This window comes from Ceratotherium simum, chromosome 2, assembly GCF_057802395.1.
Source record: "Ceratotherium simum simum isolate JZ-2026a chromosome 2, ASM5780239v1, whole genome shotgun sequence".
NCBI classification, from domain to species: Eukaryota; Metazoa; Chordata; class Mammalia; order Perissodactyla; family Rhinocerotidae; genus Ceratotherium; species Ceratotherium simum.
In genome coordinates this window covers 23,795,751-23,815,010 of record NC_141901.1, presented here as the reverse complement: position 1 = coordinate 23,815,010, position 19,260 = coordinate 23,795,751, and the positions used below count along the sequence as shown (strand labels likewise).

Genomic DNA, 19,260 nt, shown 5'->3' with positions numbered 1-19,260 from the left:
TGTAAATATGTTAGGTATTTTTTATTTATATTTTGTAAGTTAGCAATAACAGGATTTTTTGGGGGCTAATGTTTTTAATGTTACAGTAATAGGGTTGACATTGGTGTAAGTTTGTCTCTCGGGTTTGATGTTAGCTCTGCAGAAAGTAAAACCCACTCTGCTTTTGTGGGTGAGAAGCTTCAGTGGGAATAATGTGTTCTTGTAAGTTATGTGATTTTCATGATTTTGTAATTAAAAAAAAAGTATGTGGGGCTGTCCCGGTGGTATAGTGGTTAAGTGCACGCGCTCTGCTCGGCGGCCCGAGGGTTTGCAGGTTCAGATCCTGGGCGCGCCCCGACGCACTGCTCGCTCATCAAGCCATGCTGTGGCGGCGTCACATATAAGGTAGAGGAAGATGGGTACAGATGTTAGCCCAGGGCCACTCTTCCTCAGTGAAAAGAGGAGGATTGGCATCGGATGTTAGCTCAGGGCTGATCTTCCTCACAAAAAAAAAAAAGTATGTGGTGGGACCAAATTTTGTTTTTATAACTCCATATTGAGCATTAAATTTAAATGGGCACCCAGCAAAGAATGGAGAAGAGCTAAAAGTTTTTTTCTCTCTTGGAAATACAGAGTTTTATAATTCATGTTAGGGTACTTGTTTAGGCTAAGAACAAACTCTATAAAGAAAGTGCCAACAATCACATTTAGAAATTTTACCTAGTGATGAAAAGAATAGAAATTAAATAAGATGCCATATTTGATTAATCAAATTGGTAAACTTGCTAATATCCCAATATAAGCAAGTTGCTGTGAAAATGGCACTAATACACATTGCTTATAGGAGTAGATTCTGGTCCAGGCTTTCTGTAAAGCAGTTTAACAACACATTTCAGAAGCATTAAAAGTATTGATGCTTCTTGATCTAGTACTTTCATTTCTGGGATTCTGTCCTGATGAAATAATTAGAGATGTCAAGTATTTGTATGTAAAATAATATATTATTTTAATTCTAATAGTAAAAGACTGGAAGCAACTTAAATGTTCATCAATAGAGGAACATTTAAATATATCATAATGTCTGTCACAGGAATATTCTATATAGCCATTCAAGTCCATATTCTCATGAAAATTAGAAAATGTTTGTGATATGATGCTAGTCATGAATAAAAAGCCTGAAAATAAATGTGCTCATGGTTAATAGGGTTTATGAGTGATTTATATATTCTGAATTTTTTCTGTTTTCCTTGGTATTTTCTGTATTTAAAATATTTTTGCAATAAAACCATATATTTGTTTTAAAACAGGAAGAAAGTATGACCAAATATAAAGATATTATTAATACTAATAGACCTTTTTCCTTGAAAAGTTTTCAAAAACTTTGTAAAGATGTCATCTTTTTATAACCCAATTTAATAAATATTCATCTAATACATATTATTTTACATGCTAGACAGAATCCTCTTCCTGCAATTATGAAGACCCTGCAGTTTGGTAATGGAGACAATAAAAGCATAAAAGTAATATTAATATGAAATAGAATGTTGTAAATGTCGTAAGAGAGGTGAAGTGATATAGAGGATTTGGAGAGATAGGAATTATATCCAGTGAGAGGATACAAAAAAATTGGTAAAAGAAAACGCATTCTGAAGGACCTTCAACAATGGGTAGGATTTTGGCAAGCAGATATAGGGGAAACTAACAGGAAAGAAAATTCTAAGTGGTACGTATATTTTGAGCAAAAGCCCAGCACAGGTTATATATGGAGAAATCCAATTCAGATGAATTATGCGGTGAGTTGAGGGAGAGGACCAAATCATGGGTTGATACTGTATAACTGAGGGGTTCAAATGCCTCTGTGGAGTGGGTACATCATTCAGTAGGTGGAGGGGATTTGGGTTCTTGAATGGAGAAATGACATGATAAAATCTGTGCTAAAATGGAAGAATTAGTTGGGCAGCAGTTAGTATGACAGAGTGATATAGGAAGGACTCAAAGTAGGGATCTACTTGTAGCTATGACATTATTCCAAGAAACACGGAGTGGTGAAAGGAATTAAAAGGAGGAAGACTGTGAGAACCATTATGGGTAGATCGTGTAGAACTTGGAAACTTGTCAGATGTAAAAAGAACAAGGGAGAGAAAATAATCCAAGTTTGGTCCAAAGCTTTTGTGCCAGAGTGGCTCGGAAGTCAGAAAGAGGAAGTGATTTTGGGAGCAAAAATAAAGAATTTAGAGGCCAGCCTGGTGGCATAGTGGTTAAGTTCACATGCTCCCCTTCAGCCCAGGGTTCACAAGTTCGGATCCCAGGTTCGGACCTACATACCACGCGTCTAGCCATGCTGTGGTGGTGTCCCACGTACAAAATAGGGGAAGATTGGCACATCTCTGAGATGTTAGCTCAGGGACAGTCTTCCTCACCAAAAAAATAAATTAATTAAATAAATAAAGAATTTAAGCACATTGAATTTTAGATTTCAGCACCTCATTCAGGTGGAATTGGCCTAAGAATAATGAAACTTCTGCTAGAACTTTACTAGTTACTGTTTCTTGCTGATCACTGAAACTTTACAGCTGCAGATACTGTCTACTTTGTGATGGCACATCTCATTCTGATGAGTTATCATCTGAGTTAACAAGCATTGACTGAACACCTATCATGTCCTGCACACTGTATAGGGAGTAGGTATACAGAGATGAAGAAGACTGGGTCCTGTCCTCACAGTAGTCACCATCTAGGAGAATTGAAAACAACACATGCCATTTTATTTGGATTGCATGTAAGAATCTCAGCTTCAGGTTCAAGCATTACTGTTAGTGTGCCACAATAGAGGTATTTGTGATAAGAGGAATGTGGCATCTAAAAGACTAAAAAAAGATGGAATCAATGCATAACTCCTTTTGTGAATGAGTGAGTTTCAAAGCCATGTATGTATCCTTAAACTTTAGTTTGAATATGGGGAAATATGAAACCCTGAGTACCATCTAATGAGGACAGAAAGTTAGCTAAGAAAAAATGAGAGGGAAAAGTTAAACACCATTATGTCCTATAGTGCTAATTATTGTGAGAATGGGAGAAGACTATTAACTAGATCACTGGAGAGGAGATGTATGAGTATCCTAGGATTAATATTATGACAACTACTCTTTATTGAGAGTATTTGCTCTATGCTGGGCACAATATCAGGTGCTTTATCTATTTATTGAGTTCTTCTAAATGAAATGAAATGTGAAGTAGAAAAAGATTTTTTAGATGCTTCCATTGACCTTTTTACACATACAATTGACTGTCAATGATTATTTCCCTTAAGATTTAGTATTTCCCTTGGTATTTGATGCTTAATAATGACATTAAAAGTGTGCTGAAAAAAATTGCCTTCTCCGTATTAATAGAGGGATTCATTTTTAATACATTATTTCCCACTTTTGGAAGCTACAGTTATATCTTCACGAAGTACGCTTCTGCAATTACTGTTTTTAAAATTTCTAGATCAAATTTAACTATGCTTTCTTTTTGTAATAGTGTATCTAATCAGTAGAGCTTTCGTAGGTTTTTGATACTTATTATAGTTTATTTATTCAAAGATTCTAATTAGCAAAAGAGGTTGAGTTTTTAATGGTTAAAACAAAACAAAAAAAAATAAGATGAAATAACTACCTGACAAGTATTGCTGGTAAAATATTGGATTATTTTGTGTTTATTTAATCTCTATAGTATCTGTGAAATTGATTTTTATAGGTTTCTGATATGTATCAGAATACAGAACCACAGTTACAACAGCTTGCCTCAATAATGGCTGCCCAATTAATTTTCCTCATTTGCTTTACTTGGTCTTATACCACACATGATATATATGGGGAGGGGAGAAAATGGAAAAAATATTAATATGTCATTTATATGATATAATTATATACCAGATGCCAAATATCCTCTCTGATCCTGGACTGGGTGTTTTTCAAAATGGAATAATATTGTCGATTTTTTTTACCACTGTAGTATACAATTTTAAGCAGCACTTATTTATATATTTCCACTTGACCAAGGGGCCATGCTTGAAAAAATTGTTACATAAGCAGATCAGAACATAATCAGATGTTTCTAAAGCTAAATTATATTTAACTTTTAAGCAGAATTTTAGCTGTGAGATTTCATACTAGTATATGTTTTTTTTTATAAAGATTTTATTTATTCATTTTTTTCCCCCCAAAGCCCCAGTAGATAGTTGTATGTCATAGGTTCACATCCTTCTAGTTGCTGTACGTGGGACTCGGCCCCGGGTTGGTCGGAGAAGTGGTGCCTTGGGGCGTGCCCGGGATCCGAACCCGGGCCGCCAGCATCAGAGCGCGCGCACTTAACCGCCAAGCCACGGAGCCGGCCCAGATACTAGTATATGTTATAACTATTTTCCCTTCAAAAGAAGGGAAGGAAGAAATAGGTTGGAAGGAAGAAATAGGTTGTCATTTTAAAAGTAATTGATATCAGGAGATATGCTTGAAACTATACTTACCAGTTAGCAATAACAAGAAGGCATTTTATTAAAATGCTTGTCGTACAGCATACTCAATATTAATGGGTATTATTGACTTGCTTTTGATTGGTTATTAGAATACTAGACTATTAGATACTAGAATATTAATATTAATATTAGTAATATTCTAATAGTGATACTAGAATATTAACATTTTGCTTTTCTAATGGTTTCAATGAGCAACCATTAATTTGGGGATCTTAAAAAGTTTTTTTTTGGTTATACTTGTTCACAGGTGGCAAACTCTGGTCATATATCAGTAAATTTCTAAACAGAAGTCCTGAAGAAAGCTTTGACATCGAGGAAGTGAAAAAATCTGCACTTACTAAAGTTCACCTGCAACAGCCAACTTCTGGTCCTCGGGACAGCAGCGGCTTTGAAGCCAGAGGAAGTGAGAGTGAAACCATGCTTAAAGTTCTGCCTCTGAAGGCTAGTCTTACTCCAAGCTCTCAAGATGATAGCAACCAAGATGATGATGGCCAAGATAGCTCTCCAAAATGGCCAGATTCTGGCTCAAGTTCAGAAGAAGAATGTACTACTAGTTATTTAACGTTATGCAATGAATATGGGCAAGAAAAGATTGAACCAGGGTCATTGAATGAGGAGCCTTTCATGAAGACTGAAGGGACTGCTGTTGATACCAAAGCTGTTAAAAGCTTCCCAGCACACTTTGCTGCTGACAGCAGCAGCCCCAGCACACAGCTGATAGCTCATGAGCTGAAGTTCTTCCCTGGAGATGATGACCCAGAAGCAGTTAGTTCTCCAAGAACATCAGATTCCCTCAGTAGATCTAAAAACAGCCCCATGGAATTCTTTAGAATAGACAGTAAGGATAGCACTAGTGAACTCCTAGGACTTGATTTTGGAGAAAAATTGTATAGTCGAAAGTCAGAGCCTTTGAAACCATTTTTCACTCTTCCAGATGGAGACAGCACTTCCAGGAGTTTTCATATTAGTGAAAGCAAGGTAGAGTTTATACCTCAGGACACCATTAGCAGGGGCTCAGATGACTCAGTCCCAGTTATTTCTTTTAAAGATGCTGCTTTTGATGATGTCAGTGGTACAGATGAAGGAAGGCCTGATCTTCTTGTAAATCTACCTGGTGAATTGGAGCCAACAAAAGATGGTGCGGCAATGGGACCTACTAAGTTTACACAGACTAATATAGGCATAATAGAAAGTAAACTATTGGAAGCCCCTGATGTTTTATGCCTCAGGCTTAGTCCTGACCAGTGCCAAGCATATGAAGAAAAAGGCACAGAGGAATTGGGTGATCCTTCTGGGCCTAAATCCCATAGTTTAACAGAGAAACACTATGCACAGGGGGATCTTGGAATGTTACTTGTAGCAGCTGTTGATCATAGTAGTTCAGGAGACATGTCTTTGTTACACAGCTCAGATCCTAAGTTTCAACGACTTGAAGTGGTTGCGTCGGCAGTAACTGCAAACAACACAGAAGAAAGCTTATTCCATGTTTCTAACCCACTCTCAGGTGCTAATGAATATAATGAAAACATAGACACTTTAAAGACTGAAGAAGTATTGCTGTTTACAGATCAAACTGATGATTTGGCTAAAGAGGAACCAACTTTATTTCAGCGAGACTCTGAGACTAAGGGAGAGAGTGGATTAGCACTAGACGGAGACAAGGAAATACATCGGATTTTTGAGGACCTTGATAAAAAATTAGCACTAAACTCCAGGTTTTACATCCCAGAGGGCTGCATTCAAAGATGGGCAGCTGAAATGGTGGTAGCCCTTGATGCTTTACATAGAGAGGGAATTGTGTGCCGCGATTTGAACCCAAACAACATCTTATTGAATGATAGAGGTCAGGAACTTTTGCAAATGCATTTCTTTTTATTCGCTGTTGCTTCCAATTAACTGAGTAGGCGTTTTATCTTGTAATTAGTATCTTCATTTCCTGTCTAGAGCTTCATTATCAGTGCAGCAAATTCACCCCCAGTAATAGCTTCTAGTACTTAATGATGCCATTATTCTTAATGATACTGTTTTTAGCTACAAAAGGAGTAATTACAGTTCACTTCTGCAGAAAATGGAAGAGAAAAATGTTTTGATTTCTCCTGTCGTTTTGTTTTTAGGACACATTCAGCTAACGTATTTTAGCAGGTGGAGTGAGGTTGAAGATTCCTGTGACAGCGATGCCATAGAGAGAATGTACTGTGCCCCAGGTTAGAGTAATCTCCTAAAATGTTTCACTTAAAAAAGTAGTTCGGTAGCTCTCATTTCTTTATAGAAGTTCTATTTTTCACTAGCAGTTCCCGTATGTCTTGGACTTGGTTATCTCTTTAACCCTTCAACAAAGAAAATTGAGAGTTAAAACCATTATATGGTCCATAGTTATATGTGTGTGTGTGTGTGTGTGTGTGTGTGTGTGTGTGTATTTACTTGTTGTTGTTGTTAAATGGGTCTGTACTTTTCTTAGAACTGTCAATGAATTCTGTCTTAAATTCCTAGTGTCTAGAAGGACCTTTAAATACCCTGAACCTTTAAATGGATGATTTTTATTAAGATTTGAGAGATAGCTGACTTAAAAGGGTAAGATTCCTAAGACTAAGAATGGATAAAATGCAGAATTAAAGAAAATACAATGTTGTGACTTTAGTGATGAGCCAACCTGGCATTTTGGAGCAGATTTTAAAGAGTTCTTTCTATACTTGACAAATTTTCGGAAGCATGTTCCTTTTTGTTTTAAGATAGTCTATTTAGCCAAATATTTGACACAGCAGGTTTCTCTTGCTCTTACTGTATAGTCTTTATTTTCTAAAAATTAGAGATTTATTTCTGGGGGCGTTAGATCCTTTGCTGGTAATTACAGGTCGCTGAAGCATCTGAATTGGATTTGAGTTAGTTTCTCTCTGTCAGTGTGGATGGGGCTATATTTGACTTCAAAGTTCCTTCACCTTTTGCCTAGCATTCAGCCTCTTTGGATGGCCAAAGTTGCTTCACTTGTCACCCCACTGGTTTTCAAAGGAGATTCAAGCTGATTATATTGACATGATCTGCTTAGTTGTTGATTAATTAATACAGTATTTAATGCTTACTAGCTAACCAGTGTATTGATGCTAACATTGTTTCCCTGCATAATGGGAAGTGATTATAATTAGGATTGAAAGAGCTGTATTGTTTTTAGTTACAACCTTCATTGTTAAGAATTATTTCTGTATTGGGGAGTAGCAAAGTTTTTCAACCTCCAAAGCAAATATCCTAAAACTATTTCCTGAAAACAATGATTTGGATTTTCTTCTTTCCTATACTCTTTTCTTTCCTCTTTCTTCCCCCAAATTAGGACTGTTTGATTTTATTTCTTCCTAGGGGCAATAGAGCATGCCTACATTTTTTGTTTCTCTCAAATAGATAATATTATGCTGTTTTTTGAAACCTTATGATTTAGTTAATAGGATAACAGAAAATTTCATAGTGAAATCACTTTATTATGGTTATCTGTTTTTTTTTTAACAGACCCTCCCCTTTTCTAATTTGATAAAAAATAATATTTTAGGTATCAGTGTGTTAATTATAATGAATTTGAAGCTTTTAGGATCAAAATTATATCTGGGAGTTCTTTTAAATGAAACCCATTAAATCCTGAAGTCAAGTGCAGTATAAACCTCACTGCAGTATAAATCTCACATCAAAACCAAATGTTTATGGGACATTGCTTAATGTTTATAACTGACTTCTTATTCACTATCCTTATTGTCACTTTCTTATTGAAAACCATTTAGGGTTGTCTTCTGGCATTCCAGCACACTATTTTTCTTTAGTTCAAAGTGCAATCATGTTTACTTTAACTTCCATAGCATGCTGACCTATTTCATGAACATGGAACAAAACCATACTGCATTCATCAACAGGTACATACTTTCAGTTGTGTGTACTGAAATACTGAGTTTAATACAGATCAGTTTCCAAGTTCTAATTTTTAAGCCTTTTCCCAGAAATCACAGTTCTCATAGTTCACCAGCAGGTGGCAGTCTACCATTAATGGATCTTTACTGTTGTCTTCCAGGTTGTCCTTCACTAACATTTGAAAAAAGCTGTAGTTTGAAGAAGGGCTTTGTGTTAATTATTTGCATAAAAGAATTGCACTTTCAAGCTTTGTGAGTCACAAAAGTGTTCTAGTATTATGGCATGCATTGAACAATGTGGAAAGTCTCTTCATTCCTTGGGCCTATTAATTTATTTTACCAACAGAATAAAACAAAACCAGTAATGGCCATAAGTGAGAAGAATGCTAGTGTTCTAATTTAGATGATCTTAAACCCTGAGAGTTACAGAACTCAGTTAAGTCTATGTACTCCTGCCCCTTGCTTACAATGCAAGAGGAATTAGAGCAAAAATTTGTAAATTACTGTTTGTCTCAAAACTGAATGGCAGTGCTACTGATAAAAACTGTAAGTAGGCTTTTCTCCTCTTCTCAAAGGGGTGGGAGCAATGATAGTAAGCTCATATTTCAATGTTTAAAAATAACAAATCAATGACCTGGGGACATAGAGTACTAGTCATCTTTTGATCTACCCTTAGAAACACTAAGGATTGAAGTAATTCTCCCCTCACAGTCCCCGTGCCCTCCCATTTCCCAACTCTAACCTTAGTATTATTGTCCAAGTAACTCTAAAGCATGTTAAGCAGCTGATGTTTGGTTAGAAAGTAAAGTTGTCATAAGATTGTGATGAGAACGATTCACTTCTGTTTAGACAGCATGCAACCTCTACCCCTACTGCCCCTCCCTCCTGGGAATCCTTATCACATATTTCTCCTAAAAACATTATCCACCTGCCCTGTACTTTATAATATCAGCAGTGTATCTTTTTATCTTGTGGATGATGTCCCTTTATATTTTGAGAAAAATTTCCAGTAACAGATTCGATTTACATGGACAGAAACTTGAGCAAATGCCAAACTAGCAGGGGGGCCATTATTCTGCTCTATAAATAAGTTTTAAAAAGAAAAAACACACACAGAAACCTGTGAATCAACATGTTTTGGTCTAATTGAGGGGAAAAGCAAGATAGATAAAAATTTTGAAATGCAAATGATCACCTTCTGTTATTTAAGTTTAGTTTCTGCCAACTTTATGATCTTAGATTTTAAAAAGTCATAGTCATTTCAACAATGTATACTACCAAGGATGTCAGATATTCACAAGTTTCTACAACAAAATGAAGAACTTTTTTTTTAAAAGTTGCCACTTTTTTATATTAAAGAAAACAGATCCAACAACAAAAAGACAAAAACGATGGCGCTTTCTCTGTCTACATCTGTGAAAAAGCCAGTACATAAATGGCTGCAGCTGCAGGCCCATCAAGAGGGTCTTGAGAATACGAATTCACTGATCAAACCCAGCCCTGTTTTCAAAGTAGAAGCCATTCCTTTTAGGTTCACTTTGTGTCCTTAGATTATCTAGGATGATTCTCTAGAAAGGTTTTATTTTAAATAAACATCATTCGTGGTAAATGAGTTCCTTTCATACCAGAGAAACACAGAATGGAGTTCAGGAAGAGAAAAAGCAAGGAAATAGTCCCCTAAGTAGGAATAGATTGTATAGCATGACAGTATAAATATAACACTGTCTAGTTTCCATTTTAGGAGCCTTTTACATACTTTATTAATTTAGATGGGTTCTCCTATTTTTTTGTTGTGAGAGATTATAGAATAAAAACTGGAGTAATTGGTTATTCTTCTCCAGAGGACTTCCTTGTAGTTATGCTGATTTTATTTCTATATACATACACACAAAGGATTTTATGTGCTTTGTCATTGGAATTATTAATTTATCATAATATAGAATACATTTTTGGTATAGCATTTTAAGTATAAAGGAAAAATAAAATAAAGTGTCAAGAAAGTATTTTTGCTTTTACCAGTATTTTTTCTTAGCAGTCTTGATTCTCATCATAAAAAAGCAGCTAGAAAATAGGACCTATAATGTTAAGCAAATAAAATACAAAAGACTGTATTTGAAAGTTTAATATGCAATCTAAGACAAGTGAGTAAAATTGTTTATATGTTAGTTATTATACTAATATAATAATCACTTAAGTTTCCCATTCTAGTCTTAACAAGTTGATATGGTATCCTATCAGTGTGTGTCCTTCACCTTTATTTTCCACCCCATTATACGCCTTTATAAATGCTTGAAATTTGCGTTGATATCTCTCATTGAATACTTTTCAGACTTTAGAATTATAGGTGAATATGTGTGAAAATTGAAGAAGTCCAAAATGCTTTTTACTACAGCCCAATCTCCACGCTCCCAGATGTCAAATGACAGCTTTGCTTCCTCTTTTAGGCGATTTCACACTTGGAAACAGCTCACAGCTGACAGTGGAAAGTGAAACATAGAAAAATCGTGTTGAAAACTATCTACAAAATTCAGTTTTAGAGCGTGATATTTATTTACTACCACCCTTTGCTCTTCTAGCCTGACTTTATCAAATAGTCCATGAATATATTTTTGGGGGGTAGTCTCCCCTGCCCTTCTCCATAAACATGTTTTACTGCGATTTGTTGCTTTTTAAGCATGGTGCTCTGTGTGATAGTTATGTGTTTGATAATTAAATCTAGGACTCAGACCAGGGATTGTTTAAGAATATCATGAGGACATCATAAGTTTAAGTTTTAGAATATTAAGATAGAATCGAGAATTACCAAACCTTGATATTTGTCCCACATCAGCCATGAACTCATTGCATGACCTTGGGCAAGTTATTTAAGACTTTCTAGGCCTTAATTTACCATTAGTAAAATAGATTTGTTGAGTATAAAAAAGATCACAGATGTCAAATCATCTGATAACCTTCTTATACAAAATTTAGTCAAAATTCAAGTCCATCTTATTAAGGCACGAATTTTTTTCCCACAAGGATAAATATTGATTTCTTGTCTAACATTGGTAGGGTTAAAAGAATTATTTTACTTGGAGGACTTTCTAAGTATATATTTTTACTCATTTATAGAGTTTGTACATAAAGTGTATAATGTAGAAATGAGGGATTTATGGAAAATATTTTCATTTAAAGGGAAAAAGCCAAGACAACTAGTGAGTAGGGTGAAATTTGAATGCCAGGAGTCTCAAAAAACAAAATTGTTTAAAGAAGAAAGAACCATTTAGATGTGAAAATTTTCGGGTCCTGGGTAACTTTACAAAGCTTGAGGAATCTAATCTTAGGAATGCAAAGTTGTTAGAGAAAGCAAATGAATATAGACGTATATTTTGAAATAATAATGATATAACGAGGAAATATGGCTATATCCCTGGTGGTCTTTTTTTTTCCCCAAAGGAGAAGAAAGAAAAAGGCAAGAGGGAGCTATAGAGATAATTTTCAAAGAGTAAAAATTTGTGGTTAATATTTAAACATTATGTTTCAAACAGTAACTCTTTTGTTTGATTTACCCTTAAGCAAAACTTCAACAGTAGCTCCCTTGTACATAATAAACGTTTTAATGTTTTCCTTGAATGATTAGCAAGTACTTTTAATCTTTTGCCTTTAGTTCCTGTTGTCGTAAAAACTAAATCTATATCTTCTTTGAGAGAACCAGTAACTTTTCAAGTTTGCCATAGAGTAGTGGAATTTTACACTGAGGAAAATTCTCTGATGCACTTCACCCCTATATACTGATGAAGCTTGTGTCATGCGGATAGAGGCAGGTTAGGATACGCAAAAAGAGCTTCAAGTCAACTCAAGTCTTACCTTGTCCAGGCAAGGCCCTTCTGATGGAAGAAAGATTAAAGGGTTGCTTTATATGGGTTTGAGGGTCTGGAACCTTGGGATTCATCCCTAGGTAGGATGTATCCTGGACCCCTCACAACCTCCCTGATGATGAGCTAGTCCCCTTCACCTCTGCGTTAACGTCACTCCATATTGAAACAGACCCATTCTGAAATCATACTTCTCATCCAGCCAGAATGTGATTTATCTGTAGTGGTGGGAATGAGACAGAGTAATAGCAAAGTGTTCAGTCTCTGTTATTTGGCACCTTAGTGACTAACACATTAGTCTATCTCAAGAGAAGAAATTCTTCAGCTGGTAGAATTGGAGAATCTATAACGGTGAAAGAATTGATACTGTATTTTGCCTCTTCTGTATGAAGATATTATCTCTGTACATTTCATACTACTACCTGATACTGAGGAGTAAGGGGTTTATGCCAAGCTTTAGATTACTAAAAGGAAGTTAATTTTAACTTCTTACTTACTCCAAACCTTTTTCTTTGTGATCTTCAACAAATTTCTTTTTTAGAAGAGGAACAAGAGACTGGATACTTATAGTTTGAAGTAATAGCTGCAGTGTAATGCTTCTTAATTTTCGGGTCTAAGTTGATTTTTGGCGACTAGTCAGTTAATTGGCCTCACCACCATATTATAAAGAAGAAAGTGAACTATCTTTTACCTCTGATATTCAACAAAGAAGATGTAATGCTAAGTTAAACATTATGTACCAGAACTATTGCCTAGCTGCTCTGACCAAGTCGTCAGTTTCTATTTCATGTCAAATCTTGTCAGTTTGAATCTCCATGAAGTAACCAGGGCTTACTCCTTCTAAGCAATTATTCACAAATACTTCCTTCAAATAAATGATTAAAAATGCTAAAGTTTTAAAAAATTGATGATAAAGCAAATAGAATTCCTGATGTTCCTTTAATAGCAGTGCCTATAGCTCTGCCTGCCAAACACAGCAACAGAGCAGCGGAGAGAGAGAGAGAGAACTGCGTCTGTCATTTTCACAATTTTCAGTTAGCCTTTTTCTCATCAATCAACTTTAATGGCTTTGGTTGGGTAACACTGTGACACCCGATGGCTATCCAGAATGGAGTTGTTGTGATATGATCAATGGAAAATGGAGCGTGCTGTTGGTTTTCTTCCTATTAGAAATGCAGGGTGAGAGAGTAAGCAAGACTGTATACAGCTCAGAATTATAATTATAATCAGTCAACCAGAAGTCATATGGTAGTTACTCGTTTCTTATTTTATCTCACAAGAAAACAGTATAGTAATGATACCTATAAACTCCCTTGAACAAGTAATTCTTGGCTGTGGAATGCTGAATCAAGTTAAATCAAGGAGTTTTGACCCAAGTTGTACAGATAATTGCAGGAAAGCTCAGAACATGGTTGCCAGGTCACCACGACAACAAGAAATTCAGAGCTGGGTAGTGGGAGAAAAGCAGAATTAGGTATTTTGCAAGCCTAGCCTGAATTAGCTGAGCATGGTGTGTACTTAACGTCCAAGTCTCCACAATACAAAAGGCCCAGGGTTTCAGGTAATTAAATTACCTGAAAACCAACTGGATTAATAATGTGGTTGTGGCAGGAAGCAAGGCTAGAGACTGGGATGAGCCAAGAAAGCAAGCGTGTGAAGGGTGGAGCAGCACCATGTCTCTCCCACCTCCTGTGGCGCTGCGGAGAAGAGCAGAGCCCCCGCTGCCACACGCTCCTCTCTCTGCAAAGTCCTGGCCTCTGTCTTTGGTCTTCTCTGGATAATGCTCTAACAAATTAGACTAATGTGATATTGGTAGCTTTTAAACAGTTCATATGCCCTGCTCAATGAATATGGCATTTGAATAATCAGTTGAGTACAATGTTGGAGGACTTTACAGAATGTGGAACAGATAATTGGGCAGCCAACATTTTCTGAAATAGTATAAAATAAGGAAAAAGGAGCAAAATGCCCATTTGAAAGGATGGGCTAGGAAATGCAAATTCCAGGCTCTAGTTAGTCTGTCACCCTCGGAATTAAGATCTGCCTCAGAGACGTTGTGAGACCTTGCGCAAGTAAATTTCTTCTGTCCAAATTACCTCATTTCAAATACACGGTCTCTGAACAGTTGTGTACCTTCAGACTTTTAAACTTTAAACTTCTAAACTTTGATAATTTAGTTTATAGGTATTAGAGGAACAATCCAAACGTGGAATTAAAATGAGATTTTATTTTCAGAGTTGATACGGCTTTTAGTTTTGCTTTTAGTTGTAACATTTTATTTTGTTGTTTGTGGAAACTTTAAAAAATGTGTCGTTATATCTAAAATAATACCTTTGGGAAAACTAGATAGTATAGTTGTCATACAAGGAACTTAAATGAATTTGTTTTTGATAACATTTAAAAAAAATTTCTAACTGATACTAATTATCCCACCAGACCAGCAGCCAAATATTATAGCCAGCTTACACATTTGTAGCATGTTTCATGTAAACTGTGTGCCTGGATTCCTGACACTGAGCAGGGGCAGGGGAAACCTTGAGTTATCCCTCACTCCTGTCTTCTTCCTGCTCCCAGGCCTTTTCAGCTTTTTTTCCTTGTCACATGCCCTCTGTGCCAGAACAAACTGTAGCGGTGGTTGGGCTCTACAGAGGGGAGCACTGGAAGGTGTCCACTCCACCCCCCGGTTTAAGCCACCAGCATCTCTTGCCTGGACTACTGCAGTCATCAACTGACTGGCCTCTGTTCTCACCCTGCTCTAATCTGTGCTCCATCCAGCAGCCAGGGTATGCTTTAGATAATGTTTGCAACTTTCTAGCCTACCACATGTAAAATTGCAAAAGGACTTGGTGTAGATCTCTCTGCTTCATGGGGCTCGAAGAAAATGAACGTGATGAGGTCTTTGTAGGTGTTTTGAACACCTTGAATGAACAGTGCTGCAAAACACAAGATGATATATTTATTCAACAAACATTTATTACGTACCTCCTGTGTCCCAGGCACTGTGCCTAGGAGCTAGAAATAAGAGACATAATTGGTATAATATTGATAGTTACTTTTGAAGATTTATATATAAAAAGAGACTACCCAAACAGAAGACATACAATTGGTTAACTAGAACATTAGTAAACCTTTATAGGTAAACAGTTGTATTTTTAGAACTGTAATTTACAGCTAACAAAAGATATGTGTAGCTGTCCCTCTTCTCACGGTTTAGTTTCATATATTGTTGGATACAAAAAAAAATGCTTTCTTCTGTGTTTCTTTCTCTTTGCTCTTTAGTTATCAGCTGTAGTAGAAGACTAATGTTCAGCCCCTGTGTAGAAAATCTTTATACACAGCAAGAGCTGGTGAGAGAAATTGACTAGAATTTTGTAATTCTAGTCCCTTTCAATTAGCAACAGATGCTGCAGGGAAAGATTGTCTGTGTAGGAACACAGTACTAATGTTTCCATGCTCTAGCTGACATAGAATGCTCATTGCAAAAGAAAGATGTTCTTTTTCTTGGTCCAAATATGTCACTAATGATAGATCAGATTTTTCTTTTTCACTTTTCTCTACTCCTAAGGCCATTAATGAAGTCTGACTCCCTTGGAAGAAAGTTAACAAATTCTTGACTGTTTGTACAGCATTTTAAATATTACCGAACACTTACAGAATTTATGCAAAGTTTAGATACTACAGCTTTCTTTCTGATACTATAAAAGTGTACATAGTGCTTCATTTTAAGGTTTATAAGAATGTGGCTTAATTTTTATTTTGCCTTACTCACCAAAGATCTCTCTTTTATTCCAAAAGCCTAATGTATTTTTCTTACTTATCTTTCTTTTCTAAGAGAGAGTTGGAATCCATGAGGTCAGATATTTAAAGTCAAATCTTTAAAAATTATTTTAGAAAAAAAATCCTGTGGCATTAGAAAACTATATTTACCCTCCCCCTTCCCAAAGTATATTTACTACTGATTATCATTTTAGTATATTGTATAGGTCTGTGGTTGTAAAATTATTCCATCATTCTGATACTTAGATAAAGTGCTATATCATTTGTGTGACAAATTCTGCCAGCATCTAAATGTTGGTTTAATTTGACTATTACGTAAATACTTTATTTGCAACAATTGTTGCTTTTTGATTGAGTTTTATATGACTTCTTAATAACAGTTCTATAGTTACTATAACTTTGGAGTGAAAAGAAATGGGGCGTCTGATATTCTGTTTATTAAAAAGTGTAGTTAAAGAAAACAGTTTGGGAGAAATATTTAAATACTTGTTCTAAATTAAAATAGAATTTCTCTATATGTGAAATTCTCTTCTAAGAAAATCCTGAACTTACTGTATTTCCTACCATATCTTGGAAGGAAGAGAGCAACAGCAGAACATACTGCCAGAGGGAGGTTATGGAATTGTCTCTGGAGATTTTTAGAATGGGGATGGGCAACTATATTATTAGTATTAGTAGAGATAAGGGGAAGGATGAAGTGGCCTTTGTGGGTCTCTCTTAGTGGAAAAATCAGGGAACAGAATCAGGTGACATCACCAGTTTGAAGGTGTGCCTTAAAAAATCCATCAAAAAAACTAAATGTACGATATCAGATTCCCTTATTTATCAAGCATCATAACAGTAATGTCTCTTAATGAAAAGTAAATTCTGAATTTGGGATATTGAGGGTACCGTAATTGCTTGAAGTGTAAGATGGTTCATTTTTATAAAGCTTGGTAGAAAGGTTGGTCTTCACTTAAAGCCTGAATTTGAGACACATTTTCTAGCTTTTTCGATTTTCTATACAGTTTCCAGCATCCTTTTAGCATTATCTATGTTTATTTTTGAGTCACATCTTTGACAAATCCATGTGGTTTGAACTGTATGGTCCTAAAAGGCAGGGCCTGTGCCCGTAGATGAGTGTAGCCATGATTTCAGTAATGCTGGGATCACATGGTCTGTCTCTCAGACCTCTTCAAGCCTGCAAGTGTATACTTTGCTTCTTTCCCGTCACTTCTCATACAGATACAGACATTTTATAGTTTCCTGGCTTTCTGCTTTTTTGCTCCTCTCCTTTTCAGAAGTGAGGCTTATTATAGTTACAGTTTTGGGGTCAGGTAACATTATTATTTTTGGCTATAAGAGGGAGACTTAGTAAACTCTGACTGATTATCATAAGGACTATAAAACTCTCTTATTCTATGTTTTAGCAAGCCCTTTGACAATATTGGTTACCAAGGCAGCATTGTTTTTCTGAAACATATCCTGGCTTATTGAAGAGTGTTCTGTGAGGTGTTAAACATGAGTAAAACAAAGGTAGGAAAAGCACATTTTATGTTGTGATATCTTTATTATTTTATTTAAACTTGTTTATTCACTTGTGAAGTATGAGAGTTTGAATCATTAGTACGAATCAAAAAGATCCTATATTGTGACTAAGATTCTATATTGTGTTAGAATATGAGAATTGGTAGTGCTACAATGAGAGTTCTAGAATTTTACTATACTGTTCTCACATATTTGATGTCCTTAAAAAATTTTGGATGAGGGACCGGCCCCGTGGCGTAGTGGTTAAGTGTGCGCGCTCCGCTGCTGGTGGCCCGGGTTTGGATCCTGGACACGCACCGACGTGCTTGTCAGGCCATGCTGTGGTGGTGTCCCATATAAAGTGGAGGAAGATGGGCACAGATGTTAGCCCAGGGCCAGTCTTCCTCAGCAAAAAAAAAAAGAGGGTTGGCAGATGTTAGCTCAGGGCTGATCTTCCTCAAAAAGAAAAAAAAAAATTTTGGATGCGTTGAAATCTAATCTGGAGCTGATTCTGTGTCTCCATTACATTAAAAGATGATGATGGTTAGGTTTAGCGACGCTGATTCATTTCGTTGGCCACCAGGTCTCTTAGGGAAAGGGAAGAGTGGCTGTGTAGAGAAAGGAAAAAAAGGAAGATTGAGGAATGCTAGCTCATTTTAGCATAATCCCACTCTTTGGGCATCTTAGGTTAATGGAGGGAGAAGAAGTTATGAGAAAGGCTCATGAGTGCTTTTGAAAACACTTTCAGGGCCATAAAATTACAGGTAGAAAGAATATTAGAGGTCTGGCTGTCCTCATTTTTGGAGAAGCTAAGTGACATACCCAGCCAGGCTCAAACAGTAGCATGATTGGAGCCCTGTCAATACATTTCTTTGACTCAAAGACAAAAATCCAGGATTCTTTGATATCACCATCTCTTTTTGAGTTTTTGTGGGAATCATTTGAGAATTTGTTTTCTTAGGGAATAGTTTATTTTTCCCCCTGATCATTTTGCTGAGTGCCTATAGTACTGCTGCACTTGCAGAGAATAAGGATACTATTTGCCACCCTGGAAATTGCAAATATAGAATGTAGTGGTGGCTGGGTCAGCCCCGGTGGCCTAGTGGTTAAGTTTGGCATGCTCCACTTCGCTGGCCTGGGTTTGTTTCCTGAGTGTGCACCTACACCCCTCGTCTGTCGGTGGCCATGCTGTGGTGGTGGCTCACATACAAAAAGACAAAGATTGGTAGCAGATGTTAGCTCAGGGCGAATCTTCCTCAGCAAAAACATAAAAACAAACAAAACAAAAACAAAAAAAAGAATGTAATGGTGGGGGAAAGGGCATGCATGGAAACTTAACATATTGGGTTTTATAGGAAAAATATTTTGAAAATTGACAAAACGGTGATAGCATTTGTCCTTTAAGGTGTTTTCTCTGCTTTTTTCCCCCAGAGATTTAAAAAATTCAAGGTAGGAGTTTAAAAGGACTTCTCAGCTTCACTATGTTATACTTATTTTAAAATAGCCTCACAAATTTATTGGGTATTTCTTTATATTTTCTACTTTTGACAGTAGGCACATGTCCCTGACTCTTCACCTGGTGTTTGTAGTAGTTATCATGTAGCTTTATGTAGAAATCAGTACTCTTATTTATGCTTACATTTTTTGTATAGATTTTGCAAGTAAAGCAGTTTTAGAGCAGTGGTTTTGAGAGCCACACAACCTCAGCTTCTTTTTGGCAATGCAATTTCAGGGTATATCTTTA

The 19,260-nt window shown here is 36.2% G+C and overlaps 1 protein-coding gene across 1 annotated transcript in view; it reads left to right on the top strand.

Moving 5' to 3' along the window:
- The window catches only part of RPS6KC1 (ribosomal protein S6 kinase C1), a 178,245-nt gene that overhangs the window by 140,961 nt on the left and 18,024 nt on the right, over nt 1-19,260 (top strand). Inside the window, exons 11-12 of the mRNA XM_004424901.3 lie at nt 4,743-6,338; nt 6,610-6,699. Of these exons, the coding sequence (XP_004424958.1) occupies nt 4,743-6,338; nt 6,610-6,699 (1,686 nt within the window). The remainder of the gene's footprint in view (nt 1-4,742; nt 6,339-6,609; nt 6,700-19,260) is intronic.